General features: G+C 40.2%; 2 protein-coding genes across 2 annotated transcripts in view; one reads left to right on the top strand and one right to left on the bottom strand.

Moving 5' to 3' along the window:
- The window catches only part of PEX3 (peroxisomal biogenesis factor 3), an 18,288-nt gene extending 10,934 nt beyond the window's left edge, over positions 1 to 7,354 (bottom strand). Inside the window, exons 1-3 of the mRNA XM_080342021.1 lie at positions 7,172 to 7,354; positions 1,717 to 1,848; positions 230 to 311 (exon numbers count right to left, since the gene is read on the bottom strand). Coding sequence (XP_080198147.1) covers positions 230 to 311; positions 1,717 to 1,848; positions 7,172 to 7,244 — 287 coding nt within the window. The 5' untranslated portion in view covers positions 7,245 to 7,354. The remainder of the gene's footprint in view (positions 1 to 229; positions 312 to 1,716; positions 1,849 to 7,171) is intronic.
- Positions 7,272 to 19,233, top strand: ADAT2 (adenosine deaminase tRNA specific 2). The gene is made up of 6 exons (XM_080340948.1): positions 7,272 to 7,415; positions 7,672 to 7,776; positions 15,411 to 15,561; positions 16,122 to 16,228; positions 17,837 to 17,909; positions 18,024 to 19,233. The coding sequence occupies exons 1-6, from the start codon at positions 7,365 to 7,367 to the stop codon at positions 18,062 to 18,064; spliced, it is 528 nt and encodes a 175-aa protein (XP_080197074.1). The 5' UTR covers positions 7,272 to 7,364; the 3' UTR covers positions 18,065 to 19,233.

The following is a 19,233-nucleotide window of genomic DNA, read 5'->3' as shown; positions in this document are numbered from 1 at the left end:
AAGGAATTATGATTTCTTGTAATGTTTGAAAAATGCCAGCCATACCTATCAAAATACATCTAATGTGACAAAATATTTATGTAGAGATTTCAAAATACTTTAAAACTAGTGACTCAATGGGACACAGAACCAAAATCCTGTGTGCTCTCTACGTTATAAACATATAATTTGAAAACAACTTTGTGATCAGAACAAGCGATCTTTAACACAATTAACAAAACAGTCTTACCTATTTTTAAGAAGAGATGTGAGACTCTCAGAATTTAATTGATGCATTAAGGCATCCCTCAATGTTGGAAGCATTGACAGCACTGTTATTAAAAGAAAAAAAGAAAACAATGTGTCAACATTAAAAAAAAAAAAATCATCATCATAAACCTACCCACAGTTCTCACTCAATAGCTGCTACACAATGTGAATCCCATTGCTCACCAGGTAAAGCTGAGAGGAGAAACAGAACAGGAAACCCTGGGAGTCCTCAGAAGTGCAACGACCTGTGTGCCTCTGTCAAGGTTGCTGCCCTGACATGGCTAAATCTCACGGTGGGCTCTGGCTGCAGACGTACTCGCACCCTGTGTATCTGCATATAGGTGCTCTCAAATCCCCAGAATAAAATCTGGTGAAAATCTACACTGTTGCATTTCTCCAAATGAGAATAAAATGACCTGTGGTTTGGAGGTATTTTTCCCAACAAGAAAACCAGAGAAATGTACATTAAAAAAAACCAAAACCAAACCCAAAAACCTAAAGCTGATGGGGACAAAAATATTTTACAGTATTCAATGTCAAGTCTGCTGTTACATGATAGGAACAAGAAATGGAAAACAAGCATGCACAGAACATAATAAATACTAACAACAAAATATGAAAAATCTTGACAAGACTACAACAAAGGGCAAAGAAAAACTCAGTCCTTGCAGTAAAATCAGTCACAGCGCTACAAAATGGAAAAGAAGACAATTAAATACCAGGGTATTCCATGTCAGGGTAAACACAATGTACAGAAAGCTTTTGCAGCCACCCAAGAAGCCACTACAAATTCCAACAGAAGAAGAAAATGCTCCCCAGTTCGTTTCACAGGAATAATTCTGAATGGTCTATATTTACAAGAATGACAAGTATTTTGTTAAACTCTACCCTACCATCTCCTCTCTAAAAATCCAAAGACCAGTGCTGTAATATAAACAATTACCCTTTTTGCTGCCCAGCTAGTCAGGTACCTTTTAACTGTTCAAATATAGGGAACTAACGGGCTGACATGTTTCTTATTTGTAAATCAAAATTACCTACCAAGTTCTCTGTGTAGCTTACCAACAACGTGCTATCAGAAGATAAACCTGCTGTGAATTCATTATTGTTTGAATCTGGGTGCTCTTTCACACCTCAATACCACGTACAGTTTACGGCAATATACAGAGTCTTGAAGTGAGAAAAAAATGTAACCTGCATGTATACTTGTATGCATTAGAGAGATATTTTCAAATCAAAACATTATAGATACATTCAAACTAAAGGTTAAGATGAGCCCTAGAAATCCCTTCAATCCTCTGTTCTCCAGATTCTGGTTTTATTATGCAAGATGATTCTATGCACTAGTGTTTAGTTAAGATTTTTAATTCACCTACATTTTCTATTCTTCTTCCATCCTGTCAATATGCACTATAAATTGCCAAATAATTCCACCGATCAAGAACAGTAGCTATTTCCTTATCTTACCTGTCATATTGCATGTCCTCTGATTACTTTCAAAATGATATTGCCTTCGGGCTTGGGCGATGTATTCAGCTGCCTCTCGTTCTTGGATTTCTCTGATTTTCTTCTGCCCATATTTTCCCAGTAAATAGACTCCTACAGAGAGATTTTTCATATTACAAGCTGCTTTAGAAACATGAGAAAGGCCCTTTCAGCCCCTTTCTTTGAATTTAAACCATAAGGGATGCATATTATTTTGGGGGGAATATGTGGGTCTTGAGTATTTTAATGCCGATAGACGAAGTAATACTCAGTAATAATGTTTTCAAAATTAATTAAAATGTCAAGGGTGATGACCTGAATCAGTAAAAGAAATTTCCCTGAGAAAAGATATCTTACCTTTCAAATAAGGCACATTTGGTACTCTACAATGTGAACAACTAGTACTGAAAAGACTGAAACAAATATTGGGAAGAGAAAAAATGTAGGGTAATAAAAACAAAGAACAGAGAAAATAAACTGAAATGTACAGACCTGGAGATGGATGAAAATTTACATTTTTAAAAAATATATATTTCTAAAATTAGCAGAAGTTAGGGATAAAATTAAAGTCTTAAAAAATGCATAAAAGAAAAACGTTAACTCAATTTAACTCTTGGTATGGGACAGGAGGTCTGCAAAAAGTGGCAGCAGCAACATTTTACTCATGTCTAACTAGCTAAACTGTTGTATAGATGGAACTCCATACTGAATCTTTCCCATATGTTCGAAACAAAAACAGGAATTAGGAAAATTCAGCAATAATGAGACTGACCAGAAGGTAATTTCTACGTAAACCTTTTTCTGCCTTCAATAAATCGTGAACTATGCAAACAACTATAATCCCAACACTTCCAATTCAAACAGTTCAAAAATGGATGAGTGGTACAAACTAAGGACTACATCAGCTGCTGCCAGAACCTTCAGGTACAAAACCCTCAGTAAGGATCTTTAACTATAATTCATACCGATGTACAAAGTGAAATATTTTTACACGTGTATTGGCTGTCTGTGCTGCATTGGGCTGGGATAGTTAATTTTCATCATAATAGCTAACATGGGGCTGTGTTTTGGATTTGTGCTGAAAACAGCGTTGATAACATAGGGATGTTTTAGTTGTTGCCGAGCAGGGCTTGCACAGGTCAAGGCCTTTTCTGCTTCTCACACCACCCCACCAGCAAGCGGGCTGGGGGTGCACAGAAAGTTGGGAGGGGACAAAGCCAGGACAGCTGACCCCAACTGGCCAGAGGGATATCCCACACCATATGGCATCACACTCAGCATATAAAACAAGGGAGGAGGTTGGCGGGGCAGCCACTACTCAGGGACTGGCTGGGCATTGCTTGGTTGGTGGTAAGCAATTGTTTTCATTTGCATCACTTATCTTCCTTGGGTTTTATTTTATTATCATTTATTTCTTCCCTTTCTTCTGCTTCAATTTATTATTATTATTTCTTTTTTCTTAAGTTATGAAATGGTTTTATCTCAAGCCATGAGTTTTCTCACTTTTATCTTTCTGATTCCTCCATCTCACCAGAGCAAGGGATGGAGTGGGTGGTGCTTAGATGTCAGCAGAGGTTAAACCACAGCACTGTCCCACATCAGGGGTCTACAATCCATATACTTTGGAAGCAACACTTTGATTAATCTTCTAAACAGTGAATTGAGATAAAAATGCTCTAATTTGTCTGTGTAGCCCTCTTCGCCTGCAACATTGTATAGTCTCTTCCCAGCTAAACACAAATAATGGAAGGAGCTTACAGAATCAGCAGGCTCTTACATATTCACGCCAGTGGCCTCAGATAGGATATTTCTCACATCACATAAGTTAAAGCTTACCTCTCCCTCAGCTCTCTCCTTTCTTCATAAGTAGAACAGAGAGATGAGCAGAAGGGTGAGTAACTAGAAGGCATTAAGTTTTCAGGAATCTCTTTACAACCCTATGTAAGCTTTACCCTCACTGCCATACTTCCCCCAGAAAAAAATAAAGAAAAGGAAATTTTCCAGTTTTAAGAATTTCATTATGTAGAAATTGGGCTGACACACAGAAGCCTGCACCCTTCTAGAGCAAACAGCTCCGTAAGTTGTGGTTTGTCCTTATGTACAAGGAAGCCATGCATCAACTGACATATAAATGCCCCATTATGGTTGAAAACCCTATTTAAAATAGAAAAGCACTAATGTCTTATTCCCTTGGCACCACTGAGTCCCACCAAAACCTATTAACGCCTCCACACTCACAAACCAAGACACCTTTCCTTGCTAAACAGACAGATTTCTGAACTGTCTTTTCTGTAAGCCAAAGGTTGCAACAGATGAAATTGAGCAATAATGCATTCACTGCTGAAATCAGAACCACACATTGCAAACACACCTTGGACTTGCTCTTCTACTGCAATGTGAGAACTTTAACACTGAATCATTTTGTAATATGCACTGAAATCTGCCTTGAACGCTGAGCACTGAGATAAAAACCACTTTAAGGTAAATCTAGCAATCCAATGAGAACAAGTGAACATCACATGGCCTTGCAGTTTTGTTATCTTATTTCGCTCTCTACTTTAAATATTTCTAGGGGCTTTGATCCCACAGCACTAGATTTCACTTCCTTGAAGAGATTTAAGTCTCTTTAGTATGCAATTTATACTGCTAAAAGAACAGACTTCTGAAGAAAGGGTTTGCACATGATTTTTGCAAAGTTGAGGCCATCTCAACCCTTCTCCATGGTTAAGGGAAAATTACACCTATTCCAGTTGCTTTTCCCTCAATTTGAGGTCTTATTTTACAAGTTTTGTATCTTCATAAGCAGCAAATTTGTTGCAGTGTTGGGATTGACGGAAATCACACTAAGTATGACAGGCACTTATAATGCACAAGGAACCCATCTCAGCAGAAGAAAGGCGACCAACCAACTCAGATTTTGGTGCAGTAATTCTTCAGTAACACAACACTGTTTCACTAACAATGTAGACACTCTTCCATACTGTCGAAAAAAATCATTAAATATTCACATTGATATCTGACCATGTGTGAGTTAAAGACTAAAAATCGTTAAAACCTGTGGTATCCCATTTTCCTTGTTATACCATCCTGCCCACAAAATGCTCCTGCAGCTCTTAAAACAAAAAAATAAAAAAATTAAACACACACTAAGTAGATGTAGATTTCAGTCACTGGTATTAAATGAGGAGATTTGGATGCTTTTCTTAAATCATTCAGCCACTTCCTAATATTCTGCCTTCAAATAAAAGCAGCGACATGAAGTTGCATTCTACTTTTCAACATTAGATAGTATTTTTTGGAGGAGAGTCCGTTGTTGATCTCAGCATTCTGACTCATTGGTGGTGGCATTACCATAGCTCTTGGGGTTATTTTAAGGTCTGATCCATAACTAATATACAGAGGGCCAAAACACTTGCAATTCAGCTGCTGAAAAACTGTAATGCAGTGCTCTGCAGTAAATCACTCCATCTCCCAGGCTCCCTTAAAATATCATGGTGCAAGCTGCAGCTGGTGGCAGCTAATAACGTTCTCCTGCTTGTCGATGCCCTGATTTATTACGGAGTCTCAAATACAAAAAAGCAGTTATCTACAGAGTCCTCAAATACAACATGGCCTGAGGAAACAGGTACTTGATCCATGCTGCAAGTAACAATGGCACAGTTTAAGATTTTCAGTCAGAAGTTGAAATGCTTGTTAGAAGAGGTGCATCTTGGGGTTTTTGGATTAGTCATACTTTAAATGACTTTATTTTAGTCCCTGATCATTTTTTTAAGTGTACTTCATTCAGTCAGTAGCATTTTAGTGAAAGTGACACTGAACTGTAAATAGCACCAATAATACGGAAAAAGCTGCAAATTCAGTAATATTAAGATGGTTTGCAGGCTGGCAGAGTGTTGTTTATACATGACTGATTTAGGATTTCAGGCCATAAAGACTACAAGCTCCCCATTATCTGCTTTCCCACTTGGACATTGATCCACATTTTCTAGCTAAAATTGGGACAACTTATGTTTTTACTATTCCCATTTCTCCACCCACCACTCTCACAAAGACAGCTGAAGGCAAGGGGGAACAGCTTGCAGGTTACAGCATGGTATACAAAAGCAAATCTGTTTACTTAACATGGTGGGCTGTAAGTGTGGTGGCTCAGAAACTGGTAAACATTACGTTATGCTGTATTTGCAGAGTCAGAAAACCTGCAGGTGAAGGTGTGAACTGGAGAAGTGGTCTGACAAGTACTTCAGTAACCATCGTCTAACCTCTTATCATGTATTAATCAGCACTCGTTGGAAAAAACTTAGAAGGAAATCATGCTAAAAGGATGCAGAGGACACAACAACCAAGGCAAGTCATAGCTATATACCATTCACTTCCACAAGAGACTCACCTGAACATGAGGAAAAAAACATACTGCAAAAACCCTGCAGCCCTCAGAACATTTAACTGTTCAGGCAAGTTCCAGTGGGTAAAAACAAATACAAACTTTCCTTAACATCTCTGTAATATTTAATTCTGAGTCATTTGCATAAGATATAAGTAACATAAGTAGATTTGATGGCTGAGCATGCAAAGACATGGATGTACCTTTTGAGGAGTGTCTAATCTCCAGCTGCACAGATACACATTTTATTATTAAACACAAGAGATAAGTCCTGGGTGTTCTTACAAATCAAATTCTAAAAGTAACTAAAAAAATAACCTTATAATAATTTCAAGGAAAGGAGGAGTCTACCAGACCATAACCACCCTACCGGTTAGACAACAGCCTTAAGGGAGAAAGAACGACTTGCGTAATTAATATGTCTTCGTTTCCAGAAAAGTTTTGTGTCTACAGCTGGTTAACATTTGACGATTCACCTCAATGCACAAGTCACTTTTAAAAGTACAGGCTTTCAGCCTCCGTTCTAAACATAATAATAGAAACATCACCCGCACTTCACACGGTTAAATGTTTCAAAGCAACACAAACACCCGCCGCAAGCACACGCAGACAACTCGAGTCCCAGTGTTTACAGACTGACAGAGAGGACGTGTAGATCTTCCCCGCTGCCTTTGAGGAAAACCCCGCTACCCCCCCGGCTGCCCCGAAGGCGGTGGGTGGGTGCAAGGCGAAGGGCCGCCCCACGGCCCTCCCGGCGCAACAAGCCCACCGCGCCGGCGGGGCCGGGCCAAGGCCAACCGGCCCCGGGGCACCGCCGGGCCGGTCACGCCAGCGGCCGGCGCTGGGCTCGCCCCGGGGCAAAGGAGCTTTTCTCCCGGCAGGGAACCCACCCTACCAGCAGGGGCTCGTCGGGCTCAGCGACCGAGCTTCAGCGCCGCCTCTGAGGGGGCCTGCCCTGCGGGAACCGGGAGCGCTCCAGCGGGAACGGAGAGGCCCCACGGCCGGCCTCGCGCCGACCCCTGTGACCGCCCCTCAGCCCGGCTGCCGCGCACTCACCGCCGAGGAAGGTGCCGAGGACGAGGCATTTCTTCTTGTGCCGCTTGAGGAAACTCCACAGGGACCGCAGCATCCTGCGCGCCCAGCCCGGCCGCCCCTCGCCTCCCGTGTCGGCGGAAGGGGCGGGGGCAACGGCCCCGCCCGCCGTACCTCGCCGTCCGGAAACACCGCCCGCGCTCCGCCGGTGCCGGCTATGGAGGAGGAGGCCGCGACCCTACACTGGATGGACCAGGCTTTTGACATGGTCAGTGCGGGCGGCGGGCAAGGCTCGGGGCGCTCCCGCCGCACCTCTCGGCCGTGAGGGCTGCGGGCGGCCGGGAGCCCCGGAGGAGGCCTGCGGGGAGCGGGGAGCCTCGGGGCGGACGGGCCGGGGCCTCCCTGGCGGCAGCGCCGAGGGGGCGAGAGGGCTGGGCTTCGTTAACGCCTGCTCGTGCCTTCCGCGAGTAACATTGTCCCGTGCCGTGCGTCTGTCTGTCCGCGCCTGTCCGTCTGTCCCGCAGGCCAAAGAGGCGCTGGAGTGCGGGGAGGTTCCTGTGGGCTGCCTGCTGGTGCACAACGGCCAGGCCATCGGGAGGGGCAGGAACGAGGTCAACGAGACCAAGAACGTGAGTGGGGCCGGGCCGGGGCGGGGACCGGCGGGGCCGCGGTTGGGCCGTCACCGCAGGAGGGCTTGAGGGAGGGACGGGCGGTTTTGGGGAGGTGCCACCTCGGCGCCCAGCTGCGGGGAGACAGCGGGAGGGTGCCAGGAGTAACGGGAGACAGCGGAGCGGGGAGGATCGTAAAGTCATGGTGCAGACTGGAGACTCTGTCGTCCCCGGGAGGTGTTTGGGTTTCAGACCTGCTCTCTGGAGGCCTTTAGAGTCACCCGGGGGTTATGAGCGAGGGAAGAGTGAGATATTAAGCTGCCAGAGAGTGTCCAGAGGAGGGCTACGAAGTTGGTGAAGGGTTTGGAGGGGACACTGTATGAGGAGTGGCTAAAGTCACTGGGTTTGTTCAGCCCGGAGTAGAGGAGACTGTGGGGAGACATCATCATTGTCTACAGCTTCTTCACAAGGGGAAGAGGAGCGGCAGGCGCCAAACTCTGCTCTTTAATGACCAGTGACAGAAGCCGAGGGAATGGCTGGAAGATGTTCCAGGGGAGGCTTAGGTTGGACATTAGGAAAAGGTTCTTCCCCCAGAGGGTGGTGGAGCACTGGAACAGGCTCCCCAGGGAGGTGTCACAGCCCCAAGCCTGACACTGTACAAGGAGACACTGGACAATGCCCTCAGACACACGGTGTGAGCTGTGGGGTTGTCCTGTGCAGGGACAGCAATTGGACTCGATGATCCTTGTGGGTCCCGTCTACCTCAGGACTTTCTATGATTCTGTAGGAGTGACCTGTGCAGCCTTTCTGTTAAATTCTAGCAAACTAGTGTTTTCATGTTACGTGATACACTTACCTGAAAAACAATTAAATATAAATTGGAAATCCAGCTCTGTTGCTATTCTAGGAAAACTGCTGTACAAATAAAGTAATAAATGATAGCCTCATTTTGGAAGGGCCAGGGGGAAGACAAGGAGTTGGGAAGTTGTGTAGAGTTACAGAATCTGTATGGTAACAAAAATCTCATGTCTAGTTTACATAAATTCTTCAATTGACAAAATTTTCTTTCTAAAAAGATATTGCCTGTAAACTTTAGACCTCATGCTTGCAATTTTACCCATCAAATCAGACCTTACACATGCTGTGAGACCCATTAAAACCTACAGATATTTTATACAGTTGGAAGTTTTGTAGAAATGACTCTGATTGCAGAATCTGGCTGTAATTTATATTAGATGTCTCAAATCTGAAAATACAATAAAAGGTAAAAATGAGGTTTTTTAAGATAAAAAATGTAACAGTAAAGATGAATCATTATGCTAATTAGTGCCACAGGACAATCCATAATTCATGATGATACTTCCAATCTAACTCAAGAAAGCCAGATGACAGAGAAGCAAGGTGTTTCAAGTTAAATCAGTGTAAGCACTGTGGGAAAGCAGACACTTCTTGGGAAAATTGTGCCAGAGATATTAAACTTATGTAAAAATCCCATGTTATTAAACAGGCAGAACGTAAACAACGAGACAACAAAATCAGAATCAACTTAAAATACTCACTTTAAAATTATTAGGGAAGCTTTTGGACTTCTTTGGTGTTAACATCAGGGTTGTCTGAAGGTACATGCTTCAACCCAAGTAGTCAGATTTTAAAAAATCAGCTGCGCTTTGGAAACAGTAAACTCTTACTGTCTTTGAAAGTGTTTTTTCAATTTCTGTTTAGCTCAAGTTCAGTTATTTTGTGGTTTAATTTTCATAAATGCTTATATTACAGTGACTGGAAATGCTGGGTACTTGGTGCTTCTAAATTTTATGTCAGATACTTAATTGCTCCATATAGTCTAAAAGAAAACATGAACTTGAAAGGGGCACTTGCTGGGAAATGTGAATGCAGGAAATTGTTTTCAGTTTTCTCCTAATGATTTCTGGCATTATTTAGGAGCAATCTTGGGGGAAAAAAAACCTCTTCAACCATTGCGGCAGTTCCAGCAGACATCATAAATTTGCCAAGCTTCATTTTAAAAGTAATTTCTTGTCCCAGCTCACATTGGAGGACTTCTCCAGAACATCATTCCTCAGAGGGCTAGAAAACATCTGATTTCCCGTTCTAAACTTTTTATAGTCTGTTTCTATCTCGGTTCTTGTACCAGCATCGTCCTTTTCTTTTTTTTACATACCTTGGAGATTATTTTATACAAAGTTATATAAAGTTATACTCCCTTTTGCCTCGTTTTTCCCTGTTTTCCCCAAGCCAACCGTTTAATCTCCTCTCAGAAGACAGGCTTGCTTTCTGTGTTCATTCTAATAATTCTCCATTCCAGCTTTGATTCATCTCTCTTGGATTCACTTAACCAGAACCATATGCTTTATTCCAGATGGACTTTCTCCTGGGCCTTGTTCGATAGCAATAATACTTCCTATTCTCCCTGGAAGTAAGTCCACCCATCATTTCTGGAGCTTCCTTGGTCTTTCATGCTGTTTTGTTATTCTTCATTTGTTGTTTTGATTTTTTTACTCTGATCTGTAAGGCCATCCACCTCTTCAGTGATGCTAATCATATGAAAGGCATCACATTGTCAGCTATTTTCTGTTGGTGTTTCTCCAGTTAATGCCAATGTCATAACTGAAGATATTTAAGCAAAATGATCTTTGAGCATCTTTGGCAACTTCTCTTTTTTGCTTGCTTACTTTATATTGCTTGTGCTGTGTGGTTTTCCCCAGACTGACAGTAATTTCACATGTTATGTTGAGCTGTGCTGGATGCATTGTAGGAGTTCAAGGAGATGAAATTGGTGTTTCTCTTGCCTAGAAGAAAAAAATTGTTAAAGAAAGTTACTAGGTTAATTTAATGTCGATTGTCTTATGTAAATCCACACTGTATTTTGTTTCCTTTTTCTTTTATAGACTAGTCCTTATATTACCTTCAAAGTTTGTTTTGTTGCCTGTTTTGCTGTTGAGACTATCCTGATCTATAGATGTGAGGATTGTGTGTCCTTCCTATTATGGTGACTCTTTGCTCTGACAGGTTTAAGTCCTATGATACTCTCCCTTGATGTATTAAAAGCATTGCTATGAGATCGGCAGCCTCATGCTCTTTAGTATTTTTCTGATGGAGATAATATATCAACCTGTTTTTTTGCCCCTCATCCCTCTTCTGTGCCTTAGGCAATTTCATTATTTTAATGTCCTAATTCTATATCTCATACACTGTAATTTCTGCTTTCATCCTCTCATTCTGTCCTTTGACCACATTCTCCACGTTATTTTTATTGAAAAGACAAAATGTTAATTTTGTTTAGGAGTAGCACTGTAATTATACTTAAGCCTCATCTCAAGGTCACTATAGCAGTTCTAATTCCTTTTTCATATGTTTTATCTCAAGACATTTTTACTTTTTATGCGACTTGTTTTATATGTTTGATGTTTGGCAATTCTTCCTTCAGCCTTTGCTTTCTGACCTCCTAAATGTAATGTTATAATATATTGGCTTTTTTTCACTCCCTGAAAACTTTATTCCCACTTTTATGAAGTCATCAGTTATGCAGTTAGATCTGCAGTCTGTCCCTACAATTCTGCCCTTGCTCAGGAACCAATTTGCCACTAGGCTTTGCATGAAATAAATTCCATCTTTACCTTAAGTAACTCCCTGCATCTTCTGATCTAACTGACTGGAGTTGGGAGCAGGTAGTGTCTTCTTTGTACCTTCTTTCATTCTGTTCCTAAACTGCTCATTTTGGCAAAAAGATTTAACTGCAGAAAGCTCTCAGATTTCTTCAACCTGTCTCCTGTCACCATGCAGACTTTGTTTCTGCCCTGCACCTCCATAACTGAACACATTCATGTCAGAGATACTGCCGCTCCCTCTATGGGAGTTATTTGCAAGATTATTCGTCATCATCACATTCTTCTGGAATATGTTGGTATTGGAAGAGGGTAGTTTATATACAGCTGTATTTATTTAAATTTTTTAGGAGCGCGGCTGCAGCATCAGTATGTCAAAATAGTTAGGCATGTCATTACTTGCATTCACTGGGCAATAGTGCAACAACAGTCCATGTGAGACACTCGTTTTCAACAGCCTGGCAATATGTTCACAAGCTTGTGCTGGTACTGTGTTCCCTCTGGCATCTCCCACACTTGCTTGCTCACAGTTTTTCCTCAGACCAACATGAAAATTTTCATCCTTATAGCATATGTGACCTTTCCCAGCCTTTGCTTTGTTTTGGGTTTTTTTTCACATCTTTGTTCCTATTTGTGATGCAGTCATTTGCTTCCCACTAAAATGCTCTCTGTCTTAGGTCCTTTGCTGATACATGCAGAATTCTTCCTCTGTGTTGTCTCCTGTTGGGTCAATTGTAGCACATCTTTGCCCAAATCATCATGCAAATACAGTACACAATAATTGAAAATGAAGTATTGTTTACATTCTTAAATTGCTAATGAAGCTACAAGTTAATATAGAACTTTGAGCTTTGGCCCCCTTCACTCTCCCTTGTTAATTCTTGTCTAAGATTCAGAAAGCAGGCTTTTCAGAGAACTGATGATATCTTCATTTGCCTATAAAACATTTGCCGCAGTTTGTGGCACTATTTTAAGGCTTTGTCAAGGCTATTTTCCCACTGACATCAGCTTCAAATAATTTCTTCTTGGAACACCATTTGCTACTCTCCAATAATTCTCTTTTTACCTTGCTATTCTTACCTGCTTTTGTTTTCTTTGCTTTAAAATGTGAGGCTGCGCAAGTTAAAAGAAGTAGATGCTTATAGAAGCTTTTGAATTGAGTCAGTGATGCAAAATGAAAGTTGTCTGTATGTTATTTTACACACAGCAAATAAGTAAAAATACCACCTCATCATAGCTTAATACAATACAAAATCTTAAGACAGACCTAGAAAGTCAGTTTTTCCCCCATATCTTGTCTTTAAGAGGGACCTTTAGCAGATGCTTAAGGAAGGAGCTTGAGAAACAAGAAGAGAATAGCATAACCCTTCCCCTTGCATTTAATTTCCACTTCTAAAAGTGAATAGCGTAGGCACTTCCAGAGCCCAAGAATGCATGTGGACCATTGTTTCTGATAGCTGTCTGTGCACATATCCTCCATGAATTTGTCTAAACCTTTTTTGAACTCATTTACGTTTTTGGCTTCCATAGCATCCTGTGGCAATGAGTTCCACAATTTAATTATTTGCTTTGTGACAGAGTACTTCCTTTTGTTTGTTTTAAATCTGCTGCCTGATAATTTCATTGGATGCCTGCTTCTTATGCGAAACAATACATCACAATTTACTGTTTGCTTTTCTGCATTCTTCTTGATTTTTAGAAACCTCTACCGTAGCCATCTTTACTTGGAAAACTAATGACTGTATCTAGCACGTTAAGAGCTGTAGTCTAGTTAGTCTTCGTATGCAGGCAGTTCTGTAACTTGGATAATCCTTTGTCACCCTGTGGTGGATTTGTCCTCGTGTTCCCATGTCTTCATGACCAAACCCATATGTATTACTTAAGATGTGGATGCATTGGGATCTAGTAATATTCTGTATTAGGTGTAATCTCTTTTGTGTAGCTGTCTTCTATGACTGCAGAAGCTGGTATGACTTAGAGCAACTTCATGGCTTTTCTTAACTTTTACTCTTAGGATCAGCAGATGCCTAAAAGCTACTTGATGTACTTAGTATAAAGCAGTGTCATAGGTTAGAGGCATGTTTTCCTCCAGTAATGAAGGCTTCTTGCTTTATATGTTTTCAATTTCTGCTTGGGAGTCGAAAAAACAATTTGGTATTCATGTCTCTTCTGATCCGAGGGGCACAAAACTAGAATAGCCACAGCTTACATTTCTTAGTTATGGTAGCTGTAGTAGTTCTGAGGCATTGTTCTGCTAGCGAGCATTGTGCTTTGTGGCTCCATAGGGTGTGTGCACTGACACTTCACCTGTGTGATCTCATTTATTCAACCAGGCAACATTTCACTAGTAGGTCTGGAGGACTCGTGTACATATTGATTCGGACCCATGTTTTTATTCCATGGGTTCATTGCTATCTTAGTTCAGATTGCAAATGCACTCATGGAATACATTTCTTCATTGTGTCTGCTTACCATGGTTTGGTTTGTGTCTCAGAGATGGCAAACTGTATTCCTCTCAGATGAAGCTATAGTGAAGTGATGCACTCGGGGACCATACTGAACGCACACTGGCTGCTGCCTGGAATATACCGTCCTTGGGACTAAACTGGAGCTAGGCCAGTGTGAACTCCTCTGAATTGGTGTTGAGTCCTCAGCATTGTTTTGCTCTACAAATACACTCCTCTGGCACTGCACTATTTACTAATGTAGGCATCAGCAGTGTAGATCTGTGCAGGAGTTTTAAAATATTTTTAAACAGTATTAAACTTACCACTAACTTATTTATTCATGAGTCCTTTGCCACATGGAGCATCTCACAGGTTTCATCACAGATCTTCACAGTGCTAAACATTAACCCAAGTTTGTCTCTTGAGAGGAAGCTCTCCGAGGTCACACAAAGGTATATGTAGCAGAGGTAGAAGTATAATTTGGATTGATGAAGTCTTAGTCTAATGCCCGTGTCAAAACCATTCTTTTTTCAGAATAAATTAAAAAGAAGGAAAGTACTAACAGCCTTAATTAAAATTAGCATGAGGCTTTGTAACTGTAGAGTCCTTTTATAACTAGTAATTTCTGTTATTTTTGCTGTGACATTTGACTGGCAAAACACACCGCTGCAGACATTTCAGAGCGGGACTGGCACATTCTTCTGTTCAGGTTTTTGTGCCATACCTATTGCAGTGACCTCTGAGATATTCATCCTTCAGTCAACTTGGATTAAAAAAAAAAAGAAATCAATATTCTTCTGTCTTTTTGTAATCAGGCATATGCTGCAATCCCTGCCTATTACTTGAGGGACTTATTGTACATGTATGTATTCCCAGGCACCATTAAACCTGATGCAGACCGAAAATAGTGTGTCTATGCTGCAGGCCAAGCAGTTCCAGACATGTACTGAAATTATTGTGTATTCACAGCATGTTTATTCTGTGCAGGCACAGTAACATTGACAGAGGGAGAAAAAGGTACCAGCCAGGAGCAGCTGCTTAGTATTTCCAGGGAGAGTAACCCAGCGTGCATTCTTGCTCTTGGAAGCACAGTGGGCTAGATCAGTTGTTCTAGTGGGCTGTTGTGTGTCCCTTAACTCTCAAGTAGAGCTTTCATGTCTTGTCTTACTATGCTAGTATGACAGAGAACTTCTGAGCAGAGTCCTCTACCTGGGGACAGGTAGAAGAAAAAACTGTTTTGCGCTTGTGGATCTTGTCTGTGCCACATGTGAGACTGAGGTTGAATATGCTCTTTCCTGGGCTGGGTATTTATTCTGCTCTTTGGGCTGGCTGAAATTTGTCCTCCAACTTGAACCAGCAAAGAAGTGTACTAAAAAGAGACTCCTCTAGAAAGCATTACGTTACTTCCTTAATGGGAGTGAAAATAATTGCATTATTAATAAATTAGATGTTGGGCAAATTGTGCCTTTGACTTGAAAGAGTGATTTTATGACACTACATTTTATTTCATTTTTTAGCCATATAAGTGAGAAGCTTAAATCTCTAAATCACTGCAAACTTTAAGAAAATGTTTATTTTTATCTCCTAGGCTACTCGACATGCAGAAATGGTCGCAATCGATCGAGTCCTTGACTGGTGCAAGCAACACAACAGGGATTATACAGAAGTGTTTCCACAGACAGTATTGTATGTAACTGTAGAGCCTTGTATCATGTGTGCAGCTGCTGTGCGCTTGATGAGTATCCTTTCATGCTTATTCATGCTGGGAAACCAGATGTTGAAATGTTACTCTTTTGGCAGTAAGCCCGCAGAGAAGGGCTTGACACTGTGAGGCAAAGCCAAGAGGGGTACCACATTAAGGTTTGAGAGCCTGCACCCACCTCCATTTACTGCATGGACTCAAGAATGAAAGAGAAATGGTGCAGTTATGACAAAGAACAATTTCCCTTGGGGATGTAAAAATACATTTTAGAGATATCTGTTCTTATGTAAAGTGATCTAATCTCAGTCAACTGTTCAGTTTTGAATGTTGTAACAATCGGTAGACCAGGGCTTTGTATGCTTCTGCTTTGGGATTCAGGCTTCTCTTTTTTGAGGAAGGCTGAATGTGCATCTTCAGCAATACATCTTACATTACTCAGAAGTAACTTCCGATTTTATGAGAGAGGAATTGTAGTGCAAACTAATTTAGTTTGAAAAGTACAAGCACGTTTTAGTGAAATTTAATGACTACTTAAATCAGACTGTTTTACTTCCTGCTTGCTTTTCACTTTAACTTAATACCTTAACTTATTCACATAAATTCCACGGGTCGTATATGGCTGTCGAAATGAGCGATTTGGAGGCTGTGGCTCAGTTTTGAGCATCTCATCTGATGACATGGTAGACACAGGAGAACCATTTGAAGTAAGCTATAAAATGTTTTCCTTTGTTTTTCAGCTAGGATGCTGTGCCTCGCTTTATTACCATGCTTCAAGAATGTTATGCATCCGCTTAAGAGAACTCAGATGAAAGACGATCAGAAGTCAAGTAAACTTAAATTTTTTACATTATTTTCTTTTAAAGTCAAGTCCTTCGATTAAAGGAAATTGAGGAAAAGCCTAGTGACAGTCTTAAAATAGCTAAAAGGATGCATCATGGAGGAAAGGAGAGAAATATTACAAGTATGTAATCAATGAAGATCAAGCAACAGCAACTTACTAAGTTACTGGTTTTAGCTGAGACAATGGATATAATTGTATTTTTTCTCTCAGTCTGTCTGCACACGAGGTAAAATGCATCAGCTTATATCTGCTTCATGTAATTCAAATCCTGAAATAAATATGGACTGCAAAAGTAACAGTGGAGATTTACTTAAGATACTGGGAAACTTTCTGAACAGTAAGGATACTGAAGGACTGGAACAGTGTCTGGGGAGAATGAGGCATCTTTGTTATTTAAGAAAGGCTAGACAAGCATTCAGAGAAGGTACAGTATACATAAATTTAGAAATTTTACAGCATTATGCTGGTATACCTATACATACATATAGAGAGTAGTTATAGTATTATGTTTATTACATTATATGCATTTGTAGATGATCCTGCCTTTATACAAAGATACTGACTAGGGTTCCAAGAGTTCTTTTCCATTCTTAACATTTATGGTGTAATGAATGTAAAAAACAAGCATTTCAGCATTGTAAATAAGCACTGAAGGCTCAAGGCTTGGAAAGAATTTCAGTCAGGATGTTGATATTGTTTGTCAGTCCAATGTAAACATATTAAGCATCTTTCTGTCAGGGTGTTTGTGAGACTAACATCTGAATTAATTAATATAATCATTACTGGAAGAGTGTTGATTTGCTAATATTGACACACAGTATTTAATTCTTCTGTGTGTTCAGAAGAAAGAAGGGAGAAGATCCTTGCTACTACAAATCCTTCCTTTGTTTCTGTAGGCAACTGCAGTGGGATGTATAGGTGTAATTTGTTATTTTCTAGTGTGGGTGGAGATTCATTTAGTGCTAGTGACATTTAAACACTTTATCATTAATGTTCATACCCTGGAAAAATATTTTGGAAGGACCAACAAGGCCTGAGAGGTGACTGTTAGGAATAAAGAATAGGTGTGTGGATATATGTTTTCTGGTAGGAATCTTATCTACAAATACGTAGGTGTATGTTTCTTACATTTCCAAGTGCTTGAAGAATAATGAAGTTGGAAACACATTAATAAGAAAGGAATTGGAGATTGCATTAAAATTTTATGTAAGTTACTAAGAAAATTTGTTCTGCCTAACTTTAAGTTATTAGGGAAATTATTTACTCAGCCTCAACATACTATTTTTCAAACATATTAGGTGTTCAGCTTGAAAAGGAGGTTTTTTGACACCCAAATAGTTAAAGGTACAGGTTAAATTAGTGGAATAGACAGTACAGTTGTTTACAACTATTCTGTACTTAAGGCATTATTCTGAAGCAGAGAATATGTTATTCTCAGATTCACTCATGAACATCATTCTCATTTGAACAGTGTGTTTCTGGCTATCGTGCCAAAGAAGCAGTGGAAATGTTAAAAGCTTTCTACAGACAAGAAAATCCCAACGGTAGGTTTCACATTAATGGATCCATTTTGATCCCAACCTCATGCAAAAGAATGCTGGCACTGGTATTACTGTATTTCACTTCTGATGTTTTTTCTCCCTTTTTCTTTTTGGCAGCACCAAAATCAAAAGTACGGAAGAAGGACCATCGTAATTAGCCCTATACTGTTGGGAGACAACAAAAAATGATAGGTGAAGGTTTCTTCAGCATCCTTCTTTTTTAAAATGTACAGTCCAATTAAACTGTCTTCATGTTCTGTAGAGAGTTTTTACTAATAGGGCACTTACTACCTGTTCCTGCGTTTCTATGTATGTGATTTCTTGTTATCATACATGACCAAGCAGAAGAATAAGGGGCTGTTTTTAGAAAAAGGAAAATTCATGATTCAAGTTCAGTTGTTTACAGACAGAGGGATCCATTAAAACGATGCCATTCTGTCCAGCAGATTATAAGTATTTTCTTCTGTCTGTGGAGAAGCATCTTGCTTTTCAATGGTAGCTGTTTGCCTAGGCAAATCCAAGTAAATGTCTTGAAAGATTACATTTGTAACACCTTCACACTCCTTGTGTGTATTTTTAATCAAAAGGCACATAAGGAATTGTACAGTCCTTGAAGATTTGAGATAAAACCATTTTAATGGATATGCATTATTTTTTACACCCCCTTTAGCATAAGCCAAATTTTCAAACCTAACTTCTGAAAGTCACGTACCTGTGCAGACAGGTATGTTTGCAGAATCACGTCTCAGTTTGTGTATGCGGTTGCTAATAAGCATAAGCAAGTATCGGTTGGCTGCACAGCATCTTCATACCCAGTTGTGAAGAAACTCTCCACAACTCTTTTTAGACTTTCTGCTTCTCTTGTGAATATTAGCATAAGAAATGCTTTATCATTAAGAATCCATTAGGAAGTTGAAGTTGTTGTCGGCTACTAAATTATAACAACTGAGAGGGGCAGATACCTGTGAAAACCAAGCAATGAAATTAGTAACAGTATGAATATCCTTGAGATGTTTATTTTCTTGTAGCGTTGCTTGGCTTTGTTATTTCCATGCACTGTGCTTGCCCATGCAGTAATTTATAATCCAGAAGAGGGCCTTACAGTTCCACTAATGAATTAAGAATACAAGTACAGTTCAGTCTGTATTATATACCTCTTAGTGGATACTTATCTTAAGCATGAAACTGTTTGCTGTTTATTCAGCTGATGCTCAGAAATTTGAGAAATTACCTAGCTTTTTTTATGTAAAAGAGGGGTTAGAGTTTTATTACTATAAAAACTGAATATGATTGAATCTTTTAGATGACTCAAATAAATACTTTACAA

This window comes from Nesoenas mayeri (genome assembly GCF_963082525.1).
Source record: "Nesoenas mayeri genome assembly, chromosome: 3".
NCBI classification, from domain to species: domain Eukaryota; kingdom Metazoa; phylum Chordata; class Aves; order Columbiformes; family Columbidae; genus Nesoenas; species Nesoenas mayeri.
This window is presented reverse-complemented; position numbering and strand designations above follow the sequence as displayed.